Source organism: Symphalangus syndactylus, chromosome 19 (assembly GCF_028878055.3).
Source record: "Symphalangus syndactylus isolate Jambi chromosome 19, NHGRI_mSymSyn1-v2.1_pri, whole genome shotgun sequence".
Taxonomy (NCBI): domain Eukaryota; kingdom Metazoa; phylum Chordata; class Mammalia; order Primates; family Hylobatidae; genus Symphalangus; species Symphalangus syndactylus.
Window position 1 is genome coordinate 10,491,094 of NC_072434.2, and position 26,856 is coordinate 10,517,949.

The 26,856-nt window shown below is 39.4% G+C and overlaps 2 protein-coding genes across 8 annotated transcripts in view; one reads left to right on the forward strand and one right to left on the reverse strand.

Annotated features, from left to right (window-relative positions):
• TATDN3 (TatD DNase domain containing 3) overlaps positions 1-7,646 on the reverse strand; it is a 66,040-nt gene extending 58,394 nt beyond the window's left edge. For 2 of the 5 annotated variants that reach the window (XM_063613181.1, XM_055233621.2), the window contains exons 1-4: positions 7,459-7,646; positions 4,309-4,341; positions 2,840-2,913; positions 2,234-2,318 (exon numbers count right to left, since the gene is read on the reverse strand). In XM_063613181.1, the coding sequence (XP_063469251.1) occupies positions 2,234-2,318; positions 2,840-2,913; positions 4,309-4,341; positions 7,459-7,524 (258 nt within the window). In that variant the 5' untranslated portion in view covers positions 7,525-7,646. The remainder of the gene's footprint in view (positions 1-2,233; positions 2,319-2,839; positions 2,914-4,308; positions 4,342-7,458) is intronic. The other 3 variants (XM_055233624.2, XM_055233622.2, XM_055233625.2) reach the window with 2 other exon arrangements.
• NSL1 (NSL1 component of MIS12 kinetochore complex) overlaps positions 7,633-26,856 on the forward strand; it is a 39,777-nt gene continuing 20,553 nt past the window's right edge. Inside the window, exons 1-4 of one of the 3 annotated variants that reach the window (XM_055233628.2) lie at positions 7,633-7,916; positions 12,148-12,226; positions 15,285-15,415; positions 17,308-17,362. In XM_055233628.2, the coding sequence (XP_055089603.1) occupies positions 7,683-7,916; positions 12,148-12,226; positions 15,285-15,415; positions 17,308-17,362 (499 nt within the window). In that variant the 5' untranslated portion in view covers positions 7,633-7,682. The remainder of the gene's footprint in view (positions 7,917-12,147; positions 12,227-15,284; positions 15,416-17,307; positions 17,363-26,856) is intronic. The other 2 variants (XM_055233630.2, XM_055233629.2) reach the window with 2 other exon arrangements.

Sequence of the window (26,856 nt, forward strand, 5' to 3'; positions counted from 1 at the left end):
CCATTTCTCTACCTCCGATGCTAGTACTCTGGTCCAATCCACCATCATTTGCAGCCTTCTAACTTTTTCCCTTTTTCATTTCATACTCACTCTTCATACCATAGCCAAGGGGATCTTTTTTTTTTTCTTCACCAAACTCATTTTACTGCCAGAGCCAAGGGGATCTTTTTAAAATGTAAATTACATCTTGGTACTTCTCACATTAAACCCTCCACTGCATGTAAACTAAAATCCAACAAGGTCCTGTATGAGATCTCCGCCCATCCCTCTTACCCCATCACTATCACTTCCTCTAGCCATATCAGCCCTCTTTCTGTTCCTTGACTACACTGAGCTTATTCCTATCTCAGGACCTTTGTGCTTTGCTGTTTCCTTTGCATATAACACCCTGATCCTCTCTTTGCATGTCCAATTCCTTTGTAGCATTCAGGTTGCAGCTCAATTGTCACTACCACAGAGTCCTTCCTTGATGACACCATCTAACAACCAGCATCCACAACACCTACTACATAATCTTGTTTTATTGTCTTCAAAGCACTTAGTGCTATCAAAAGTTTTCCTGTTCATGTAATTGTTGACTGTCGGCACCATCCAGAATCTAGCTTCCATGAGAGGGCTCTTACTCATTATTAGGTCTGCAGTGCTGACAGCAGTGCCTGGCAGGTAGCAGGTGCTCAGTACAAACTGGCTGACTGCCTAACTAAATGAATGTCTATTAGTATAAATCCCCACATAAATGAAAGAAGTGCTGCCTTGCTATGATTCCACATTTGTAGAATTATGACTATCTGGCAATATAGCTAATTTTATTATACTTAACAATTCAGGATAGCTACAGGATAAGCATTTTTACTTGAAATGAATGAATTTTATATTGTTTATTTCTATTTTTTTTTTTTTTTGAGAGATGGTGTCTCACCATGTTGCCCAGGGTGGTCTTGAACTCCTGAGCTCAAGTGATCCTCCCATCTCGGCCTCCCAAAGTGTTAGGATTACAGGTGTGAGCCAGCATGCCTGGTCATGAATTTTATTTTGAAATAAGTAGAGCTACCTAACGTATCTTAATATAAGAACAGAGATACACTATTATTATTATTTTTTTTGAGATGGAGTCTCACTCTGTCACCCAGGCTGGAGTGCAGTGGAGCAATCTCGGCTTGCTACAATCTCCACCTTCTGGGTTCAAGCGATTCTCCCACCTTAGTCTCCCAAGTAGCTGGGACTATAGGTGCATGCCACCACACCTGGGTAAGTTTTTGTATTTTTAGTAGAGACCAGGTTTCACCGTGTTAGCCAGGAAGGTCTCAATCTCCTGACCTCATGATCCGCCCACCTCAGCTTACTAAAGTGCTGGGATTACAGGCATGAGCCACTGCGTCTGGTCTACATTATTATTTTTTAAATGGCACTATATCTTAATTTATTCATAGGTAACAAAAAGTCATTACTTCTTTGAAATGGAGCTATCAACCCCATTATGCAATAAAGCACTCATGAAACTGTGGATCTTCCTGATGCTGAGTCAGGGGACAAGTGTGAAAGATAAGACATACCGACTATTGTGAATCAGTGCGGGTAGGATGTTTTTAGAGAGGGTACAAAATCAGCGCAATTTAATAGCTGGAGAGCAATCCTGTAACAATGGTTCTATGTTCAAAGATAATACTACTTACTTGAACTCATCTGTTCCCTAATAGTGTATGGCACCTCTGAATTTGTATCTTTCTTTTTCTAGATATTCCATTGCTTTTTTTGCCAAAGCAACGTGACTACAATACCAAAAAAAGTGAAAAAAGTTACACATAATTCTAACAGATCATCACAATTACTATCATTTCTGTGTTTTCTCTCCAGTCTTTTCCTTATGAATATATGCTTATGTAGATGTCACTCATAGTGAATACGCTATTTGGTATCCTGCTTTTCTCCCTATATTATACAGTAAGCATTTTCCATGTGCTATACACACTTTATAATCCTCATTTTCTATAAATGCATTATATTTAACACTCCACAACTTAACTAATGATTCCTTTATTTCTGAACTTCTAGGCTGTTTCTACTTTTTCTCTATTATGAATAATGTTGCAACAAACATCTTTGTTGAAGAAGGTAGTGTTTCCTTCTTTTGGATTATTTCCTGAGAATACAAATTAGAAAGAGGAGGATTACTGAGTCAAAGAATTCTTTTGTTTGTTTGTTTTTAATGGTTCCTGTTTTGTATGACTGTTACCTTTAGTGTGACATTTCTTTGGTCTTCTGGTGAAAGTCCTTGAACTGGATGAACACCCAAGCATGGCAGGACAAACCCATTATACCTAAAAATGTAGAACCAATTGAGAAAGCAGGAACAGTAGACTAGTACATTACAATGTATTCTAAAGAATAAGTAGAGGCCAGGCATGGTGGCTCATGTCTGTAATTCCAGCACTTTGGGAGGCTGAGCCAGGTGAATCACTTAAGGCCAGGAGTTTGAGACCAGCCTGGCCAACATGGTAAAATCCTGTATCTACAAAAAATATAAAAATTAGCCAGGCCTGGTGGTGCATGCCTTAGTCCCAGCTACTTGGGAGGCTGAGGCAGAGAATTGCTTGAAACCAGGAAGCAGAGGTTGCAGTGAGCCGACATTGTGCCACTGCACTCCAGCTTGGGTGACAGAGCAAGACTCCATCTCTCAAAGAAAAAAAGAAGGAATAAGTAGAAAATAATCTCTTTAGGGCTATGTTAAAATGCTTTTTCCTCTTTATTCTCTTTAAAAATGGATCTTTGGTATTATAAACTGGATGTCATAACTGTGTTTTTATTAGCAACCCTTTAAAATCTTAATTAAAAGTAGCACCTTTCTGAAAGTTGTATAATCTTTTCAAATTCTCCTGAATGTTCAGCAACTGCCACAAGGGCCACAACATTGGCCTGAAAAAAAAAAAAAAGAATAGAGATACAAACAATACACATTTAATATAAATTATATAAAATTTTAAAGTTTTCTCTGCATTTTAGTTATCCTTGTTCAGCCATGCTTCATCAATACAATCAGAAGGGCTATCATTAAATATTTACTAAGTTTCGGGCCCTATGTTCAGTGAATATAAATATTGCCTCATTTAATTTACAGAAACCTATAAAGTAGGCTGTAGTCTACTGTATAGATCAGGAGACAGAGTTTTGGATGTCGAATAACTTGCCCAAGGTCATCAGGTCTATATATGTCCAAAGCCCATATTCCTAATTAAGCTGCCACAGTGAAAGTTACCTGTATGTAAAAATGCACTACAACCATTTCTGGCTGTATCATTTTTTGAGACGGCCACAAAATGCTAGTTACAATGAATTTCATAAACGCTTCCAAAAAAATAATTATTCTAAGCAAATCAAAACATTTCAGAAAACTTTAATAATATATCCCAGATCTCCAGAATCACGTGAATTTAAAAACTGAAAGATGGACCAACTTGTTCCATAGTGCTGTTGAGCTTGGTAGCTATAGGAGCGTTTTGAATTCAGACTAACTTGTCTCTATCACTTCACTAGCATGTGTCTTTGGACCAGTTACTCATCTCTAGGCCTTAGATTCCTCATCTATAAAAATGGGGAATGGTTGGCTATAAATTAGTAATTTCCTCAGAAGGCTGCTGTGAAACATTGAATGAGGTAAAGTCGAGAAAGGCCTTAGCTCACTACCTGGCATGTAGCAAACACTTAATAAATCCTACTTAGGCTGGGAGCAGTGCCGCGTGCCTATAATCCCACCATTTTGGGAGCCCAAGGTGGGTAGATTGCTTGAGCTCAGAAGTTTGACACCAGCTTGGGCAACACAGTCAGACCTTGTCTCTATTTTAATTATAAATAATAAAAATTGGCTGGTCGTAGTGGGTCATGCCTGTAATCCTAGCACTTTGGGAGGTCGAGGTGGGCAGATCACCTCAGGTCAGGAGTTCGAGACCAGCCTGGCCAACATGGTGAAACCCTGTCTCTACTAAAAATACAAAAATTATCTGGGTGCAGTAACGTGTGCCTGTAGTCCCAGCTACTCAGGAGGCTGAGGCAGGAGAATCACTTGAACCTGGGAGGCAGAGGTTGCAGTGAGCTAAGATCGCGCCACTGCACTCTAGCCTGGGTGACAGAGCGAGACTCTGTCTCAATAAATAAATAAATAAATACATAAATAAAATAATAAAAACAAAAAATGCTACTTACTATAAACTACTGAAACAACATCAAGGTAGTATATCTAAATTTCAAGCTGTTTTTGCTTGAAATGATAGTTAAAATAAAAAACCAAAAGAGCAATTACAAATACTGACTTACCTTCTTGGCTTTCTCCAACACATCATCCAAATCCTAAAACAAGCATAAGAAATCACCATTATTTTAGATGAATAAGCAGCTAATCTTGGACTGTATATGTCAATGTAGTTGTGGCATCACAAAGAATAACAATGATAGCAACTAATGGAGTGGTGGAAAACAAAGAGCCTACACTGACCCACCTCCTGTTTACTCTTACTATCAGCAAAGTCTGGCTACTGTTCCCACCAGTAAAACAGAAGTCTCTATTGTCAAATATACAGGGTATTTCTCTGTCCTCATCTTACTCTACTCCTCAGCAGCATTCGGAATCCCTCACTTGCTTACTCCTTCCTTTTTGAAATGGTTTCCACCCTTCGTTTCTGCAATACCACTCTCTCATTGGTGGCTACTTGTCAGTCTCCTTGACCAGCTCCCCTTCCTCTTTCTGACTTCGAGAACCTCTGCTGCTCCCTCTGCACTTGCCTTGAGTGATTTCACTTCCTCTCATGGTTTTATCATCATTATGCTGAGGCCCCCATTTTTTTCTTTTTTTTTGAGATGAAGTTTCACTCTTGTCTCCCAGCTGTAGTGCAATGGTGCGATCTCGGCTCATTGCAACCTCCACCACCCGGGTTCAAGTGATTCTCCTGCTTCAGCCTCCAGAGTAGCTGGGATTACAGGTGACTGCTACTACACTCAGCTAAATTTTGTATTTTTAGTAGAGATGGTGTTTCACCATGTTGGCCAAGCTGGTCTTGAACTCCTGATCTCAGGTGACCCACCCACCTCGGCCTCCCAAAGTGCTGGGACTACAGGTGTGAGCCATCACACCCAGCCTGAGTCCCCAATTTTTTATTTTTTTATTTTTTTGAGACGGAGTCCCGCTCTGTTACCCAGGCTGGAGTGCAGTGGCGCGATCTCGGCTCACTGCAAGCTCCACCTCCTGGGTTCACGCCATTCTCCTGCCTCAGCCTCCCAAGTAGCTGGGACTACAGGCGCACGCTGCCACGCCCAGCTAATTTTTTTTTTGTATTTTTAGTAGAGACAGGGTTTCACCATGCTGGCCAGGATGGTCTTGATCTCCTAACCTTGTGATCCGCCCACCTCGGCCTCCCAAAGTGCTGAGATTACAGGTGTGAGCCACCGCGCCCAGCCCCCAATTTTTATCTTTAGCTTGTAATTCTCTCCTGAACCCATGACTCATGTTTAAAAATTATGACATCTTCATTTGGATGGGATTAGGTTTCCCAATGTGCCTCAAACATAAATCTTTATTTTCTCCCCACAAACCTATTCCTTCTGCTGACCTCCCCACCTCCACCTCAGACATTGGTCTTCCCTTATCTCAGTAAACCAGCACCACCATCTTCCCTATAGCACAAGCTAATAATCTGAGTCATCCTTGATTCCTCCCTTTCTCTTGCTATCCACATCCAACTCTTCAGTACTTACTGTGGATTCTCTCTCTAAAATGTATCTTGAATCCATGTATTTATCTCAAACTCACCTGCTATCATCATAGTACCAACAGCCAACATCTCTTGCCTATATACTGCAAAAGCCTCCTAACTAGTCTTGTAGCTTCCACTCTTCTCCTCCATCCATTTGCCATACAGCAGCAAAATGGTGTTAAAATGGATAGCATCATGCCTATCCATTTTTGTGTAATCCCAGGACTCTGGGAGGCCAAGGAGGGTTGGTCACTTGAGGCCAGGACTTCAAGACCAGCCTGGACAACATGGTGAAACCCTGTATCTACTTAAAATTACAAAAAATTAGCCAGGTGTGGTGGCACACACCTGTGATCCCAGCTACTTGGGAGGCTGAGACAGGAGAATTGCTTGAGCCCAGGAGGCCGAGGTTGCAACGACCTGAGATCATGCTACTGCACTTCGGCCTGGGGGACACAGCCAGACTCAATCTAAAAAAATAAAACAACAAAACAAAAATTTTAAAAAGCCCTTTAATGAATCCACATTGTGCTTCAAATGCAATCCAAATTCCTTACTGACCCACCTCATCTATCCCCTGCAAACCTCCCCAGTTTTGTTTCATGCCTTTCTCTTTCTGCTCATCAGGCTCCACTTAGCTTTTTGGCGACTGAAATGTGCCAAATTCTAGCTTGTCTGGGGGCCTGCAACCTATCTGTTTCCCTAACCAGCATACACTCACCCCCTTGCTTGGGTGGTTCCTTGTCTTCTCAGCCTTAAGTGTCAGCTCCTGGGAGGATTTCCCCCTGAAATAAAACCCCCCTTAATCCGCTATTATTAGTCTCTAGTTTCTCATGTAATGGGTACAACAGTTTGTAACTGATTTTATGTGTGTATTATTATTTTAATTGAGACAGGGTCTCACCACATTGCCAGGCTGGTCTCAAAACTCCTGGGCTCAAGCGATCCACCCACTTCGGCCTCTCATAGTGCTATGATTACAAGTGTGAGCAACCACACCCGGCCATGTATTTTTGTTTGTTTGTTTGCCTCTCTCCCCCATTTGTGAATTTTTTTTTTTTTTTTTTTTTGAGACAGGGTCTCACTGTTACCCAGGCTGGAGTGCAGTGGCTTGATCTCAGCTCACTGCAACCTCCACCTCCTGGGCTCCAGCGATTCTCCCACCTCAGCCTCCCGAGTAGCTGGGACCACAGGCAAACACCACCAACACCGGCTAATTTTTTTTTTTTTTGTAGGGACGAGGTTTCACCATGTTGCCCAGGCTAGTCACGATCTCCTGGACACAAGAGATGCGCCGCGCCCGCCTCGGCCTCCCAAAGTGCTGGGATTACAGGCGTGAGCCCGCGCCCGACCTCTCCCCGATTTGAATGCGTTTCGAGGACCGCTTCCCACGAAGAGTGGCATCTCAGCCAGGACGTGAGAGGCCCGAGGGGAAAAACAGGCCAGCCAAGGGGAGGTGGGGGAACGATTCCAGGAACTCAGAAGAGCAAAGAAAAGCCTTGTGGAGATAGCTTACCGCGACTGAATCAGGAAACAAAAATCGGTATGTCTGAGATTAAATAGGGAATAGGGAAATTAGGGGCAGGTCATATGGCCATAAACAAGGGTCTGGGCGGGGGATATGGGGTTTCGTCCCAAGGGAGGAGAGCAAAGATAACACGAGGGGAAAGGACGGGGGCCTCCCTGCTCCCTCTGGCCCCGTATCGCCCTCACATACGCGGTCAAAGTCCGGGGCGGAGAGGTGGCAGTGACAGTCCACCAACCCTACGCCCGCCGCTCCCATTGCGCCCCCGCGGCCGCCGCTTTAGACGGGCCAGCAGAGCCGGTGCCGGAACGTTTCAGCTGCAGCGTCCTGAGTTTCCAGCCGGATGCATGCTAGTTACACCAGTGTGAACCCGCTCTTCCGTTCCCAGGGTGCCCCGCCCACAGTTCAGGCGAAAAATGGCGGGGTCTTCTGAGTTGAGGGTCCTTGACCCGCCATGGGACAAGGAGCTCGCAGCCGGGTCAGAGAGCCAGGCCTTGGTCTCCGCCACTCCCCGAGAGGACTTTCGGGTGCGCTGCACTTCGAAGCGGGCCGTGACCGAAATGCTACAACTGTGCGGCCGCTTCGTGCAAAAGCTTGGGGACGCTCTGCCAGAGGAGATTCGGGAGCCCGCTCTGCGAGATGCGCAGTGGGTACGGGACCAGTTAGCCACTTTTTTACTTATCATCCTCTTACCCAACACCCAGGATCTTAGGATTCAGAAAGATCGCACGCCAGGCCTTGGCAGAATTAACGGTGCCCCAGGCTACTGTAGAACCAGTTCGAGAAACGCGAGAGGAGAAAGAAATAGATGCTAATGTCAGCTGGGTCTTATTAATTACTTAGACCAGCGCTGTCCAGTGAAAATACAAGGCAAGCTAATCTTTATGTAGTTTTAAACTAAAAGTAAGAAATAGGTGAAGTTAATGGAAATAAGACATTTTGTTTAACCCAATAAATCCAAGATATTTTAACATGTAATAATATCAAATGAATGAGATATTTTACATTCTTTTGTTCGTACTAAGCTTTTCAAATCTGGTGTCTTGCATTTATGGCACATCTTTCGAACTAGTTACATTTAAGTGCTCAGTAACTACAAAGTGGCAAGTGGCTCACCTGTTGGACAATGCAGCCGTAGACATTGAGGAATCCTCCCGGAAAGGGTAATTCTGGAATTCAGCCATTAACCCAAGCAGCGTTTGATCTTTCCTTTTGCCTGTTTTATTTATTTATTTATTTATTCATTTATTTATTTATTTTTGAGACAGAGTCTCCCTCTGTCGCCCAGGCTGGAGGGCTGGAGTGCAGTGGTGCGATCTCGGCTCGCTGCAAGCTCCGCCTCCTGGGTTCACGCCACTCTCCTGCCTCAGCCTCCCAAGTAGCTGGGACTACAGGCGCTTGCCACCACGCCCGGCTAATTTTTTTGTATTTTTAGTAGAGACAGGGTTTCACCGTGTTAGCCAGCATGGTCTGGATCTCCTGACCTCGTGATCCGCCCGCCTCGGCCTCCCAAAGTGCTGGATTACAGGCGTGAGCCACCGCGCCCGGCCTATTAACCTTTATTTTTACTGTTTGCACTCTGGTCATTCATAACTCACAAAGGTGCGGTATTATGAGCTTTGAAATTTTTTCCCCTACATATAAGTAGATTGGTGCCTGTTATAAGGAAGCACACAATCCCTTTATTTCTTGTCTTCCCAAAAAACTACCACCTTCAGGGCTTTGCAAAAATATTTAAGAAAGGCTGGGGAAATGCGGTATAAGGGCAAATGTGTGATCTTAGTAAAGTTTTCAACCAACACAATTTTTTTAACTTATTTTAATCTTGTAAAGAAAATGTTTTCACTCTAAAACAGGCAAAAGGGGTCGGGCGCGGTGGCTCACGCCTGTAATCCCAGCACTTTGGGAGGCCGAGGCGGGCGGATCACGAGGTCAGGAGATCGAGACCATCCTAGCTAACATGGTGAAACCCTGTCTCTACTAAAACAATAATAATAGTAATACAAAAAATTAGCCGGGCATGGTGGCAGGCATCTGTAGTCCCAGCTACTCGGGAGGCTGAGGCAGGAGAATGGTGTGAACCTGGGAGGCGGAGCTTGTAGTGAGGAGCCCAGATCTCGCCACTGCACTCCAACCTGGGTGACAGAGCGAGACTCCATCTCAAAAAAAAAAAAAAAAAAAAAAAAGATTAAGTGGAAGAATGAAGAAACACTTCCTGGGTTGTGACTCTGTATGTAGTTTTGTATATAGTGACTCTTACGTCATTGCCTCCTTGCAAGCAAGGCAAGAATAGGGATATATCTCAGGACATTTTTAGTAGTTTTTTGGGAGAAGACTTTGGTTGTATAATCTTAGAATTTGTCTGATTCTAGGAAATGCTAAGGTATTTAAAACATTTAGTGTCTTACAGAAAAAGAGGAACTTGGCTTAACCTATTCTATTTAGTGGGATGATAAAGTGAATTATAAGATAAAGTTTCCAGGGCTTAGACTACCACAGGAATTCATTTGTGTTTTATTTTAAATAAAGCAGAAGCTTTATGTTGTATCTCTGTTTAAAACTGCATATTAAGTAGCAGATTTTTTTTAAAAACAGTATTAGTAGCAGTCTGCAATGAATATTACAAAGACAATATGTTCTCAGCAATTCTTGAAAGTAATTCTAGAAAATAATTTTAAAACATACATAGGCCGAGCGTGATGGCTTACACCTATAATCCCAGCACTTTGGGAGGCCGAGGCGGGCGGATCACCTGAGGTCAGGAGTTCCAGACCAGCCTGGCCAACATGGTGAAACCCTGTCTATACTAAAAACACAAAAATTAGCCGAGTGTGATGGCGCTTGCCTGTAATCCCAGCTATTCGGGAGACTGAGGCAGGAGAGTCGCTTGAACCTGGGAGGTGGAGGTTGCAGTGAGCCAGGATTGCGCCATTGCACTCCAGCCTGGTTGACAAGAGTGAAACTCCATCTCAAAAAAAACAAAACAAACAAAAAAACATAAAATAAGGATTTTACTTTATGAAATCTTTGAAATGTAGAATATGTACTTTAACTCATAATTATCAGTAATTTGGTTTATGTTATTTTTAATTATACAAAGGGTGCAAAATAAATGCTCATAAAAAAATTCAAACAGTAGCATAAAGCAAAATTCTTTGAGTTCCCCTTCCCCATCCCTCTTCCTTCTAGGGCATAACGTACTATTTTGGAGAGTACTTGGGGAGAGTAAACTTTCTATACCCCCTTTCTGTGGCTTTACCTCTTTCTCTGTGTTTATGTTTGTTTGTCTCCATTAATAATGTCATGCTGATGAATTGTTATTGACCTGCCTTTTTTGAAACCAAACATGTCTGACTATTATTTGTTAGTGTTACGTAGAGATTGTCTTCATTCTTTTTAGGTACTGCGTGGTATGAATATTGCCTATTTAACTCTTCTAATTTTGACTTTAGGTTTTTTCCCACAATTTAAAAAATCTCAAACAGTGCTGAAATGAACATTTCTAGCACATTTTCTTTATGTTTTTATGAGAGTAGTCTTTTTTTTTTTTTTTTTTTTTTTTGAGACGGAGTCTCGCTCTTTCACCCAGGCTGGAGTGCAGTGGCGCGATCTCGGCTCACTGCAGGCTCCGCCCCCCGGGGTTCACGCCATTCTCCTGCCTCAGCCTCCCGCGTAGCTGGGACTACAGGCGCCTGCCACCTCGCCCGGCTAATTTTTTGTATTTTTAGTAGAGACGGGGTTTCACCGTGTTAGCCAGGATGGTCTCGATCTCCTGACCTTGTGATCCGCCCGCCTCGGCCTCCCAAAGTGCTGGGATTATAGGCGTGAGCCACCGCGCCCGGCCCGAGAGTAGTCTTTTAGGATACATTGCTAGAAGTGAAATTGTTGGGTAATAGGAAATGTGTACTGCCGAATTCCTTTAGTCCGTCATTTAAAAAAATTTTGATGAAGTCCAATTTGTCTATTTTTTGTTTGTTTTTGTTTTTTGTTTTTTGGTTCTTTATCTTTTAATGTATTATGAACATTTTCAACCTTACAAAAAATTAGTTTAGTACAGTGGACACCCATATATCCACCACCAAACTCAACAGTTGTCAAAATTTTGTTACAGTTGCTTCTCCCTCTGTCTCCCAGGCTGGAGTACAGTGGCAATCATAGCTCACTGTAACCTCAAACCTTTGGGCTCAAGTAGCCCTCTAGCCTCAGCCTTTCAAGTAGCCAGGACTACAGGCATGTGCCACTGTGCCTGGCTAATTTTTAAATTTTTTGGTAGAGAAGGGTGTCTCACTGTGTTGCCTAGGCTGGTCTGGAACTGGCCTCAAGCAATCCTCTTGCTTTGGCCTCCCAAAGTGATTTGATTATAGGTGTGAGCCACTGCACCTGGCCTACATTTGCTATTTTAAAGCATATCTTAGATCTCATGTCATTTCATTGCTACATAAGTGTTCATCTCTCAAAAATACAGCCCTTTATAAAATATAAATTAATTTTATTTTTAAGCATGTGTATTTGATGTTGTTAACATCAACATTCAGCAGCATATATAGTACTTATACCCTTGAGATTCAACTGAGCCTAAATTTGTTAGATTTTATTTTTTCTTTCATTCTAGGAGTACTTTTTTTTTTGTTTATAAGAATATTCCAAAATTTTGCATCAGATTTTCTCTTGGGTAGCATAATGCCTATGAGACCCAAAATGTAGGTAGAATCAATGATTGAAGTGGAATCTTCATTGAAAAGAATAAATATAGTAATTAGCTATTCTGCTACTTTTCTTTATTTCCTCTGTCACAAATCTGGAAGTGTTATTTTGCTAAAACGTTTGAATTTAGTATTTAAAATTATTTTTAGTGACTTGACTACTGTGAATTTATTGCAGACTTTTGAATCAGCTGTGCAAGAGAATATCAGCATTAATGGGCAAGCATGGCAGGAAGCTTCAGATAATTGTTTTGTGGGTATGTGACTTTTTCCTTCTATTATTAATTTCTGGGTTATTTTTGTAGCTAATTTTGTTTTGAATGCTGTTTTTTAATCTCCATATTTAGTGTCATTTATTTTCAAGAAGTTCTTTACTAGGGGAATAATAAAGAACTGAGATTATGACTTCAATAGTCTTCTTTGTCAATAATTTATTGGAAAATACTGTATAGCTATCTCCAGATGACAAAAGAGGCCCAGGGAATTTCTGTAATTATTTACAAAGCAAGTTGTATTTTTGTAAGTGATCTCTAGAGTCAATAGTGAAGTACCCTTAAAAGTGTGAAGTTATTATTAATTATACAAGTACCATGTAAAGGATGAGGTTACATCTTTGTAGAAGGCTCCTTAAAAAGACAATTTTTTTTTTTTTTTGAGATGAAGTCTCACTGTCGCCCAAGCTGGAGTGCAATGACACAGTCTCAGCTCACTGCAACCTCTGTCTCCCAGGTTAAAGTGATTCTTGTGCCTCAGCCTCCCGAGTTGCTGGGATTACAGGCATGCACCACCATGCCTGGCTAACTTGTATTTTTGGTAGAGGACGGGGTTTCATCATGTTGCCCTGGCTGGTCTCAAACTCCTAGCTTCAATCTCCTAAAGTGCTGGTATTACAGATGTGAGCCACTGCTCCTGACCTTGTTCTCAACTCTTGGCTCATAGTAGGCACCTATGAAATATGTTAAATTAATGAATAATTCTTTCCTGTTCAATTTTTCTTTTCTTTCTTTTTAGACAGAGTCTCACTCTTACCCAGGCTGGAGTGCAGTGGCACGATCTCAGCTCACTGCAACCTCCACTTCCTAGGTTCAAGCAATTCTCATGCCTCAGCCTCCCAAGTAGCTGGAATCACAGGTGCTTGCCACCACGCCTGGCTCATTTTTATATTTTCAACAGAGATGGGGTTTTACCATGTTGGCCAGGCTGGTCTCGAACTTTCAACCTCAGGTGATCTGCCTGCCTTGGCCTCCCAAAATGTTGGGATTACAGGCCTGTGCCTGGCTCCTATTCAAATTTTGTGATACATTTTAACTGTAGCTTTATCACTAGGTGGTGCTAAGAAAGCATGTTCCTCTCTACAAAAAAGATTTACCTGGGAGACTTTTTTTTTTTTTTAACTAATTGTGAAATAGTACATTATTTTCTTCAGGCTAATTATTTAACTTTTTTAATGGATAAATGAAAATTTAGGGAGGGCTGCTTATATAAATAATTATTCAAAGTAAGAAATAACTGTTATTTCTTGCTCTCAAAAGAAGGGTACTTTCACAATGTATACTACTGGGTGATGAGTGCACTAAAATCTCAGACTTCACCACTGTACTATCCATGTAACCAAATACCACTTGTACCCCAAAAGCTATTGAAAATCAATCTGTGTGTCTCTATCTATCTAGGAAAGAAGGAGGGAGGAAAGGAAAGAAAAGAAGGAAAGGAAGGGAGGAAGGAAGGGAGGGAGAATGAATGGGAAGGAAAGGGAAAGAAAGAAGGAAGGAAAGAAAGAAAAAGGAAAAAAAGGGTACCCTCAAAAGAACTAATTTAGTGAGATTCAATTAATATTTGTGACATGAATGAAAGACTATACCTGATATACTTGATTATCTTTATCTGATATGTATATACCGACACCTATCAGCAATTTCTCAAAATGTTTCAAAAATTATGTTTCAGATGTTAGATTTCTTCCTAATAAAGCTTCTGATCAATAAAATAAATAGGTCCATTTCTAGCATAGACTTTGACACAACAGAGCAATATGAGGACCATTTAAGCTAAGAACTTAGCTCTTTAGTATTTGTAACTACTTAGTATTTTTACTCTTTAAAATGATTTTCAAAATAAAGTTAGATGGATCACCTACATTCCTTTCATCTAGGGTGCTTCATTTCTGGGCCCCATCTCAGACTTACTGAATCAAAATTCCATACTCCTGAAAACCAAACACCACATGTTCTCACTCATAGGTGGGAATTGAACAATGGGAACCCTTGGACACAGGTTGGGGAACATCACACACTGGAGCCTGTTGTGGAGTCGGGGGAGCGGGGAGGGATAGCATTAGGAGATATACCTAATGTAAATGACAAGTTAATGGGTGCAGCACACCGACATGGCACATGTACACATATGTAACAAACCTGCACATTGTGTACATGTACCCTAGAACTTAAAAGTATTAAAAAAAAAAAAATCTGTGCTCCTAACATACTCGTTAGGTGATTCTTCTAACATTTGAGAATCACTGTTTTAAAACATGAAAAAGCATACGATAAAGTAGAGTTAGCTAAATGAAAGAAACTCTAAACTCACTGTATCTTTCAGTTTTTCCTACCATTAATCCAGTTGAGTCCTATTTCAGATCTAGTTACTCCACTCACTAGTACTGTCATAGCTTTGGGTCAGTTCATAATAAGTCAAAACTTCTTAGCATCCCTGATATTAAATACCCTTTACAGCCTGGTTCTTATATATTTTATCATCCATTTTTCCTTTATTCTGTAGCCATTTAGAACTTTTCTCAGGTCTCCACAGACTAGGATCTTGCAAATACTGTTTCCACTGCCTAAAATGCTTCTCCCTATTCCTTTTTTCCACTAGCACTTTTTATCCATTGGACTTACACTTCTATTTCAAGCTCAAATGTTACTTCTTTAAAGTCTTACATTTCCCAGTCAGTTTTCCATTGTTCTGTGTCCTGATGGCATTTTGTTCATACCTCTATTGCATTTATCAGGTTGCCTTGCAATTGTCTGTTTCTTTCAGCAAACTGTGAACTCTTAGAGAGTAGGTAGGAATCATGTTGTGCTCATCTTTGTATTTCTCTTGTTTAGGCCTAGCTTCTTATAGATGCTCAATAATCGATTGTTCGATGCATAAATAAATTAATCACCAAAGTGGGGACATTCATTAACTTGCCGTATTTGTTTTCCTTCATTATTTTGTGTTTTCTAAATTTAGTTTATAGCACATTTCCATACAGAATGTAAACAGTGAGTTTTAGGGAACTTTTTATATATACATTTTTTTTTTCTCAAATAGATTCTGACATCAAAGTACTTGAAGATCAGTTTGATGAAATCATAGTAGATATAGCCACAAAACGTAAGCAGTATCCCAGAAAGATCCTGGAATGTGTCATCAAAACCATAAAAGCAAAACAAGAAATTCTGGTAAGATGATTTGCCTTTAAAATGTTATTGTATATTTTACCACAATAAAAACATTAAAATGTAAGGCCCTACGTGGAGATAAGTGACATTTTGTTGTCTTTTTCTTTCCTGCCTCAATTAGTATTGTTTGTCTCTTGTAAGACTTTACTCTTCTAAGTTGTACTATGACATAGTATAGTCATACTATACTGTGTTTTGAACACATTGGTTCAAAAATGAAAAAAATGAAAGTGATAATGAGTGGTTAAAATTGAAATTGGCGATGGAAAACTGGCAATGACTTTATGATTCTTAGACCAGGATGGAAAAAGAAGCTTTTCTTTTAACACTTTTCTTTCTGTTTGTTTTTTGTTTTTGGCATATATTTGTATGTTTGTATATTTCGGAAGGCCCTTTAGTTAAATTGATGATGAAGATTGTTTTACTACTTGTTCATAACACTGAAATTTGCTTTATGAATTAGGCATAATTTGTTTTGCTGCAAAAGTCATGACCATCTGGGTGACAAGACCAGGAATTCAGCTCCTTCAGCATGAGCTTTTTAGATAAGCAGAGCCGTAGACTTCCTTCTTATAATTACTGTAGATATCAGTGACCAACCATATCACACCCTCATCTTTTCAGATTTATTAGGACTAGAATAAATAAAAAATAGGAAATCCGCAAGAAAATTGGACCCAAATCTTCCCTTGGTGGGGAGGGGAGGTTTGCTGGGAATAGCATTGTCCCTCCAGTGAGGTACATACTGTGTTTAGATTATGCTATACTATTGCCTTTAGTTTTTGAAATTAGTACATAAGTGTTCACATATAAATCTTCTAGTTGCCTCGGTTTCAGGATTGTTTCAGATCATTATATGCCCGGCTTAATATTGTATCTAAAACATTTTAGTTATTCTGTGAAAAACAGTATTCATGAGAAGAATTTTTAATAGCAGTTCTCAAATACCCCACTCCATCACTTCCCCCACCCCTCCCACTTGAAAGTTTTTTTCAGGATAAACATTCAAAGTGTATTTTTCAGTGTTTTCCTTGTTACTGCCCCACTACCCCCAAACCCCCAAAACTAGTAATCAATATTGCAGAAAAGAAAGATGGCTGGCCTAGGTGAGGTAGTGCTGTGGTAGTTTAAAAAGTAATGCAAAATGGATGAGGTGAGGATACCAAAGACCTTTTTAAAATTTTTTCCTGCCCTGCCATGCCCTGCCCTGCGTCTTTCCTCCCTTCTTCCCACCTTGTTGCCCAGACTGGTCTCAGACTCCTGAGCTCAAGACATTCTCCTGCCTGGGCCTCCACAGCAGGCTGAAGACCTTTTTTTTCTTGTTTTCTTTCTTTTAACGTTTTTGGCTTCTGCTGGCTTTGGGCAAGAATAAGGAAGAGCAATTTCCTCTTTCTTTTTGCCTGAATTGTAGATTCCATGCCAGTAATTCTGCTACTATAATTTCAGTGTGTCACAGGATATATAGGCTTAGTGTGGTGGTGATGTAGCCTTGCCACCTTTTAGAACTGAGTTTTCATGGAAATATGCATTTTGAGTTCTAAACACTTGTCCTGAATGAATTTTGAAACATAGTCCATTCATAATTGGAGACTACTCTGTACTTTAAATATAAAATTCAGTTTCTGTGCTTTTAATTTGCTTGATTGCTTTTTCTGATTTTTTTTATGGTGCCACTTCTTAGTATATGCAGTAGGTGGCAGTACTGTAAAAGACATAATTCAGACTTAGTTTGGTTTTTACCTTCTCTCCTCCTCTTCCCTACAGACAGGATTTAATTTTTTTTCCTCAAAAGAATGGTACTGACTCTATAGTATATCTCCCATATTAGCTGAAAGAGATGTTTATATGAAGCATTAAGTGATTAAATCTGTTTTAATTTATGTTATGTTTAGAAGCAGTACCACCCTGTTGTACATCCACTGGACCTAAAATATGACCCTGATCCAGGTGAGTCAGTATCCATTTGTGGTAAAAATGAAGCATCTGCTTATAATTTTTATGGGTTTCTGATATTCTTCTAAAAGGGTCAGCATCAAGGATATTCTCCCTTTGATGCTTTAACTTCCTACCAGTCATTCATGTTTAGCATTTCACCTAGAATTAAGAGGACTAGCTTTACACCCATTGACTCAGAATTCCAGGGGTGTCACCCCGGAATCTGAGCTTTTATAAAGTTCTCGCCTGACCCAGACTATTATAACACATACCCATCTCCAACTTCTAATACCCTCCTATCTCTGTCATTGTGCTATCTATTCTTTGCATTACAGCCAAAGCTGTACTATTAAAGCATTCTCTCATAGTGTCACACCCAGTGCAGTAACCATCATTGGTTTCTCATTATTTCTAAAATCAAATAAAAATATATTGAATTTAAGAAGAAATAAGTATACTCATTATGCCTTTGAACTCAGTTTTGTTTCCATTTAGATGTATCCCATACAACAGGGAGAAATAAACTTGACACAAATTTATGTAAATCCAGCAGCAGAACTAGCATTGCTAAAAATGTGGATTATGTATATTTTCAAATGATGGTATTCTCACATTTAAAAATTTATAACAGTTTTTCTAAGAGTCCTTTTGGAATTTCCCTTTCGCACTTAAAATGACATTTCTGAACTGTTAGGATAAAACAGTTAAATCCCCGATTTATTTATATGGGATATTTATACTTAAAGCTTTGAGTACTTTGTTGAATTCTGAACTACTCTTTAATATGTTCCTCCACCTTTCCCAAATATCCTAAGCTAATGGGATAAACTGACAGTGGGGGGAAGTATAAGCATAAAGCTACTCTGAAGTTGACTAAAATCACATCACTTACTGTGTTTGACATTAAAAATTGACCTAGGACCTAACACTCATCAGTATTCATGGTTCACTAAAAAGGGGTAGTTGCCAATATGCAGTGGTTGACATACTTGTTTTGGTTTTGAATAACATAAAAACAGTAATTGAAACTTGTGGTATTATGATATACTCAAGTATTACTTTTTAGATACAGTTAATTTCCCTCTAAAGAAACTTGGTTACCTTTTTATTGTAGGGAAAACACACTTAGTTAAATGATCCTTTGAAATGTGATTTTACTTTCACTGTTGTGATTATGTAGTATTAATGGAAGAATCTTCTGTATCATATGATTCAGATTTCAAAAGTAAGCAAAAGAATTAGAATCTATCTTTTGGATAAATTTTGAGTTTTTTCATTATGCATTTTCATAATGTTAACAAGCTTAGAATAGCATCAGTTCCTTAAGGAGAGCAAAATTAGCTTACAGTTATTAACTTTATATCTTTGGCCAAGTCACCTGACTTCTTCAAGCATCAGTTTCATTATTAGCAAAATGACGAATTCTAGATTTGCCGCCTGATGCTTTAGGCGTGAATTCCAGCTCTGCACTAAATATTACAGAATGTCCTGCCTACTTATCAAGGTGGTAGTATAACCAAGCCACATAAGGGGCTGTATAAACTATATAACCAAAACAATACATGACTAGTAGTTTATAAGGATATATTGTGTAATAATAACCCTATTATAAATTGCATCCCATTTATAATAGTATACATTATAGTATTGTATACCTTATTATGTACTGAACTGGTAGAATCATATGAAACTGATTAAAATGGCTTAGTAAGAAAGTGGAAAGCATAAATTTCTATGGGTCTTAAAAGTCCGAATCAGCAGCATAGGAAAACTTTTGTGGGAACCTCTTGAAAGTTTTTTTTCCTTTATTGTAATATTAAGTGATATAAAATTTCTTTGAAAACTGATACTTTTAAAGAGGGTTGTCTGTTTTTCAAAAATATTTAGGCAGTGTGTATAATGTTGATTCAACTTAGTTACATTATGAACTTTGGGGGATACAAAGATAAAGCAGATATTCTCCCCATAAAGAGCTTATGTCTGAGTAGGAGAAATAAAAGATGAACATAAAACAGGATTCTTTCATGCCTCCTAACTGGTTCCTTTGCCATCTTTCCCTGTTTGAGTAAGTGGCATCTATACCTACATGTTGCTTTAGCTGAAGTTAACCTTGATTCCTTCTTCTGTCAAGCTCCTCATACCCAGTCCATCAATAAGTCCCATAAATTGTTCTTAATGTAATCTCACATTCGTTGACTTCTCTTCATCTTGCGATTGTCATCTCTATTCTAGGTTACCATCACTCTAGCCAAGATTTCTACAAATGCTGTCTTAGAAGGTCTTCTTGTTTCTCTCTTGCTCTCTTCCATTTCATTCTGCATACATAGGGCAGAGTGATTATTTTATTCCTTGAAATATTTCACGTTTGAAAGAAATATAGAAAATAAAGAATGCAACATAATGAACATCTCTGTTCCCACCACCCATATTTAAGTGTTAATCACATTTTGTCATACTTGTTTCAGACCTTTTTAGGAACTAAAATGTTCAGATATAGTTGAAACTTTCTTTGTGTCTTCCACTATTTCATTTCACTCCCTCTTACCTCAGAAGTATAACCAGGATCCTCAAGCTGTGTAAATCCTTGCTATTCATGTTTTTATACTTAATTTATAGATACATATCCATAAACAATGTATGGGATTTACGTTTTTATATAAATTGTATCATACTGATCATATCATTTTGTAACTTTTTTCTCCATCAACGTTGTGTACACACAGAGCTCTCTATTCATTTAGCTATTGTATGAGTATTCTAGTTTATGAATATGCCACTATCCATTCCTCTACAGGGGGACTAACTTAGATTGTTCCTTTTTTTCTTAACGTCTTGTTCTAGGTTCCTTTTTTTTTTTTTTTTTTTTGAGGCAGGCTGAAGCCACCCAGGCTGAAGTGCAGTGGTATGATCATGGCTCATTGCCACCTCTGTCTCAGGCTCAAGTGATCTTCTAGCCTCAACCTCCTGAGTAGCTGGGACTTCAGGCATGTGCCACCATGCCTGGCTACTTAAAAAAATTTTTTTCGTAGCAATGGGGTCCCACTATGTTACCCAGGCTGGTCTGGATCTCCTGGGCTCAAGTGCTTCTCCTGCCTTGGCCTCCCAAAGTGCTAGGATTACAGGCATGAGCTACTGTACCAGCCTAGGTTTTTTGTTTTTTGGTTTTTTTAATTAGTCTTTTCAGAGAGTCAGCTTTTAGTTTTGTTGCCTTCTCTGATTTTTTGTTTGTTTGTTTTCTGGCTCCTTGATTTCTAAACTTTATTATGATCCTCCTGGTTTTGTGAGGTTCCCGTTACTTTTAGCTTCTTGAATTGAGCACTTAATTCTTTTTTTTTGTCTTATTTTTTAATAAATTCATTTAAGGCTACACATTTACCTCTAAGTCCCGATTTAGCTACATACCGCAAGCATTGACATGTGGAACTTTCATAGTTCAGCTCTATTTTTTAGTTTCCAAATACTATATAGAAGTTTTTGTTGTTGTTGGTTTTTTTGTTGTTGTTTTGTTTTGTTTTACTATTTTCCTTTTATTGCCTTCCATTGTGTTGAGTGAATTTTCTTTTTCCTCTTATTTTTCTCTTTCTCAGTTTGGAAACTATATACTGTGTTTCTGTTCCATTTGTGTTTCCTATAAATTTTATTTAATTTTAATTTTAATTTATTGAGACAGAGTCTCGCTCTGTCACCCAGGCTGTAGTACAGTAGTGCAATTACAGCCTCACTGCAGTCTTGACCTCCCAGGCTCAAGCAATCCTCCCACTTCAGCCTCTCAAGTAGCTGGGACTATAGGTACAAGCCACCATGCCCAGCTAATTTATTTTATTTATTATTATTATTTTTTATTTTTTTTTTTGAGACTGAGCTTCTCTCTTGTTGCCCAGGCTGGAGTGCAATGGCGCGATCTCAGCTCACTGCACCCTCCGCCTCCTGGGTTCAAGCGATTCTCCTGCCTCAGCCTCTTAAGTAGCTGGGATTATAGCCATGTGCCACCACACCCAGCTAATTTTGTGTTTTAAGTAGATACAGGGTTTCACCATGTTGGTCAGGCTGGTCTTGAACTCCTGACCTCAGATGATCCACCCGCCTCGGCCTCCCAAAGTGCTGGGATTACAGACGTGAGCCACCACACCTGGCCCCCAGCTAATTTTTAATTTTTTTGTAGATATGGGGCCTCACTATGTTGCCCAGGCTGGTCTCAAACTCTTGGATTCAAGTGATCCTCTTGCCTTGGCTTCCTGAAGTACTGGGATTATAGGCATGAGCTATCATGCCTGGCCTAAAATTTTAACACACTATAATTCTAAAATTACCTAACGAAGTTTGGTATTTTAAGTATCCTCATAAGCAAGACAAGGATTTCAGCACACTTTACACACTGACTAAGCATATCCCTTCCTCAGTTTTCCTTATTGTTTAGAAACACAATTTACGGGCCGGGCGCAGTGGCTCACGCCTGTAATCCCAGCACTTTGGGAGGCCGAGGCGGGCGGATCACGAGGTCAGGAGGTCGAGACCATGGTGAAAGTCTGTCTCTACTAAAAATACAAAAAATTAGCCGGGCGCAGTGGCGGGCGCCTGTAGTCCCAGCTACTCAGGAGGCTGAGGCAGGAGAATGATGTGAACCCGGGAGGCGGAGCTGTCAGTGAGCTGAGATCGTGCCACTGCACTCCAGCCTGGAAGACAGAGCAAGACTCCATCTCAAAAAAAAAAAAAAAAAAAACCACAATTTACGGTTACTACTTTTTTTGTACTCGATGATTAATTACATTTATGAATCAAAATTCCCAAATTTTGTAAGTATTGTTTCTTGAATTTTATACCTTTTTTTCTGGGTTCACTTTTATTTTTGCTGAAGTGCCTCTTTAGATACTTTAAAAGTCTGTGAGTGGTAAACTCCCTTAGTTTTTCTTTCATCCTCGGTCTTGAATTTTTTTTTTTTTTTTTCTGGTAGAGATGGGATCTTGCAATATTGCCTAGGCTGGTCTCTAACTCCTGGCCTCAAGTGATCCTCCTGCCTTGGCCTCCCAAAGTGCTGAGATTGCAGGCTTTTGAAATTGATTTTATTTACTTTTATTCATTATATTGAATCTATTACATCATTATCTTTGACACTGTTTTTATAAATGGCTTTATCAGGATATAATTCATGTACCATACAGTTCACCCATTTAAGGTGTACAACCCAGTGGCTTTATTCACAGAGTTATGCAACATCATGATAATCAATTTTAAAAATGGTTTAGTATTCTGAAAAGAAACCCAACACTCCTTAGCCATTATTTCTAGTCTCTCATCTCACTTCCCTGGTCCTAGGCAGCCACTAATATACTTTCTAGCTCTATAGACTTGACTATTCTGGACATTTCATATAAATTGAATCATGTGGTATGTGGTCCCTTGTGATCAGCTTCTTTCAATTAGCATAATGTTTTCAAAGTTCATTTATGTTGTAGTATGTATCAGTACTTCATTTCTTTTTATTGCAAAATAATATTCCATTGTATGGACATTTACTGTATATTTTATATATTTATATATTCATGAGTATACAGACTTTTTAAAAAACTTCTTGTCACTTGTTAACTAACACACACTAGAGTATACAGACATTTTACTCAATGACATTTTATTCATTTTGGCTACTACGAATGATGCTGCAGTGAACATTCATGTACGAGTTACTGTATGGATATGTTTCCAGTTCTCCGGAGTATGTATACCCACAAATGGAACTGCTGGGTCGTGTGGCACCTCTTTATGTAGCTTTTGAGGAACTGCCAGACTGTTTTCTAAAGTGCCTGCACCATTTACATTCCTGCCTCAGTGTGTAAGGGTTCCAGTTCTCTGTGCCCTCACCAACTCTTGTTATTGTCTGCTCTTTTATCAACCTAGTAGGTATAAAGTGGTGTCTTATTGTGATTTTGAATTGAATTTCTGTAATGGCTAACAATGTTGAGCATTGTTTCATGTGCTTATTGGCCATCTGTATATCTTTGGAGAAATATCTATTCAGATCCTTTGACTGTTTTTTGAGGGAGTCTTTTTATTGTTGAGTTATACTGGTTCTTTATGTATTCTGGACACTAGTCCCTTATCAGATATATGATTTGCAGATACTTAATCTCACTTTCCTTAAATTTTTTTTAAATTGGCACATAATATTTGTACATATTTATGGGGTACATGTGATATTTTGATACATACATACAATGTGTAATGATCAAATCAGGTATTTAGGATATCCATTACCTTAAATATTTATTGTTTCTTTGTGCTGGGAACATTTCAGATCTTCTCTTCTAGCTATTTTGAAATATACGATATATTATTTTTAATCATTGTCACCTTACTGTGCTATCAAGCACTGGGTCTTATTCTTCTATCTAACTGTATGCCTCTACCCAAATAATTTTTCTTAAACCCCTGCCTCACCCCCAACTAACTTCTCTGCATCCCCTCCATACCGCCTTCCCCGCCCCGCACATACCCTTCCCAGCCTCTGGTAACTATCATTCTACTGTCTACCTCCATGAGATCAATTTTTTTAGTTCTCACATGTGAGTGAGAACATAGGATTTTTTTTGTTGTTGTCTTTCTGTCCCTGGCTTATTTCACTTAACCTAATGCCAGTTCCATCCTTGGTGCTGCAAATGACAGGATCTTCTTTTTTATGATGGAATAGTATTCCATTGTGTATATACACCACTTTTCTTTCTTCATTCATCTGTTGATAGATACTTAGGTTGATTCCGTATCTAGGCTATTGTGAATAGTGCTGTAATAAAAATGGAGATGTGGATATTGCCTAGATATACTGATTTTGTTTCCTTTGGATGAATACCCAGTGGCGGGAATGGTGGAGCATATGGTAATTCCATTTTTAGTTTTTTTGAGGAACCTCCATATTGTTTTCCATTGTAGCTATACTAATTTACATTCTGACCAACAGTGTCTGAAAGTTCCCTTTTCTTCACATCCTCACCAGCATTTGTTATTTTTTATCTTTTTGATAGTAGTCATATCTTAACTGGGGTAAGTTGATAACTCATTGTGGTTTTGATTTGCATTTCCCTGATACTTAGTTATGTTGAGCATCTTTTCACATATCTTTTGGCCATTTTCATGTCTTCTTTTGAGAAATGTCTATTCAGATCCTTTACCTTCTTTTTAACAGGATTTTTTTTTTTTTGCTGTTGAGTTATTTAAGCTTCTTGTATATATTGGATACTAGTCCCTCATCGGATGAATAGTTTGCATATATTTTCTCCCATTCAACAGGTATCTCATTACTCTGTTGATTGTTTCCTTTGCTGTGCAGAAGTTTTTCGCTTGATGTAATCCCATTTGTCTGTTTTTGTTCCCTGTGCTTTTGAGGTCCTAGCCATAATATCTTCGCCTGGATGTCCTAGAGTGTTTTTCCTATGTTTCCCTACAGTAGTTTTATAGTTTTGGGTATTATGTTTAAGTCATTAATCCATCTTGAGCTGATTTTTCTATGATGAATGATAGGAGTCTAGTTTTATACTTGTGCATATGGATATCCAATTTTCCCAGCACCATTTATTGAAGAGGGTGTCCTTTCCCCATTGTGTGTTCTTGGTGCTTTTGTTGAAAATCAGTGGCTATAAATACCTAGATTTCCATGCCTCTGTTCTGTTACATTGGTCCATGTCTTTTTAAATACCAATATCATGTTATTTTGGTTACTGTAGCTTCGTAGTATATTTTGAAGTGAGGTAGTATGATGCCTCCAGCTTTATTATTTTGGTTCAGTATTGTTTTGGCTATTCAGACTCTTTTGTGGTTTTGTACTAATTTTAGGATTTCTTTCTTTCTTTCTTTTTTTGAGACAAGGTCTCACTCTGTCACTCAGGCTTGAGTGCAGTGGTGCAGTCTTGGCTCACTGCAACCTTGGCCTCCCGGGTTCAAGTGATTCTTGTGCCTCAGCCTCCCGAGTAGCTGGGATTACAGGTGCACACCACCACACCCAGCTAGTATTTATTTATTTATTTATTTATTTTTGTTTTTTGGTAGAAACAAGAGTTTCACCAGGTAGGCTGGTCTTGAACTCCTGACCTCAAATGATCCACCCGCCTTGGCCTCCCAAAGTGCTAGGGTTACAGATGTGAGCCACTGTGCCTGGCCTAGGATTGCTTTCTCTATTTCTGTGAGGAATGTTATTGGTATTTTGGTAGGAATTACATTGTATTTGTAGATTGCTTTGGGTAGTATGGTTATTTTATAATGTTAATTCTTCTGATTTGTGCACAAGGGATGTCTTTCTATCTGTATCCTGTACTAGTCTGTTTTCATGCTGCTGACAAAGGCATACCTGACATTGGGTAATTTGTGAAGTAAAAGAGGTTTAATGGACTCACAGTTCCACATGCCTGAGGAGGCCTCACAGTCATAGCAGAAGAAAAAAGGCACTTCTTAAATGGCGGTGGCAAGAGAGAATCAGAGAGCCAAGTGAAAGGGGTTTTCCCTTATAAAACCAATGGATCTCATGAGACTTTATTCACTGTTACAAGAGCAGTTGGGAGGAAACCGCTCGCATGATTCAATTATCTCCCACCGGGTCCCTCCTGTAACGTGGGAATTATGGGAGCTACAATTCAAGATGAGATTTGGGTGGGGACACAGCCAAACTATATCATATTCTCTTCAGTTGCTTTTAATAGTGTACTGTAGTTTTCCTTATAGAGGTCGTTTGCTTCCTTGGTTAAATTTATTTCCAGATATTTTATTATTTTTTTAATAGCTATTATAAATGGGATTGACTTCTTGATTTCTTCTTGAGCTAGTTCATTATTGGTGTATAGAAATGCTACTGATTTTTGTGTTTGTTTTGTATCCTGCAACTTTACTGAATTTGTCTATTAGTTCTAAGGTGTTTTTTTTTTTTTTTTTTGGTGGAGTCTTTAGGTTTTTCTATATATAAGAACATGTCATCTGCAAAGATGGACAGTTTGACTTCCTCATTTCCAGTTTGGAAGCCTTCTGTTTCTCTTGCCTGATTGCTCTGGCTAGGACTTCCAGTGCTATGTTGAATAGGAGTGGTGAAAGTGGGCATCTTTGTCTTGTTCCAATTCTTGAAAGGCTTTTAGCTTTTCCTCATTCATTATGTTAGCTGCAGGTTTGTCATATATGGCTTTTATTATGTTGAGGTCCATTCTTTTGTTGAGAGGTTTTTTGTTTTTTGTTTTTTGAGACGGAGTTTTGCACTTGTTGCCCAGGCTGGAGTCCAATGGTACAATCTCAGCTCACCGCAACCTCTGCCTCCCAGATTCAAGTGATTCTCCTGCCTCAGCCTCCTGAGTAGCTGGGATTACAGTCATGCCCCACCACGCCCAGCTAATTTTTGTATTTTAGTACAGACGGGGTTTCACCGTGTTGGCCAGACTGATCTCAAACTCCCAACCTCAGGTGATCCGCCCACCTCGGCCTCCCAAAGTGCTGGGATTACAGGCGTGAGCTGCTGCGCCTGGCCTGTTGAGAGTTTTTTT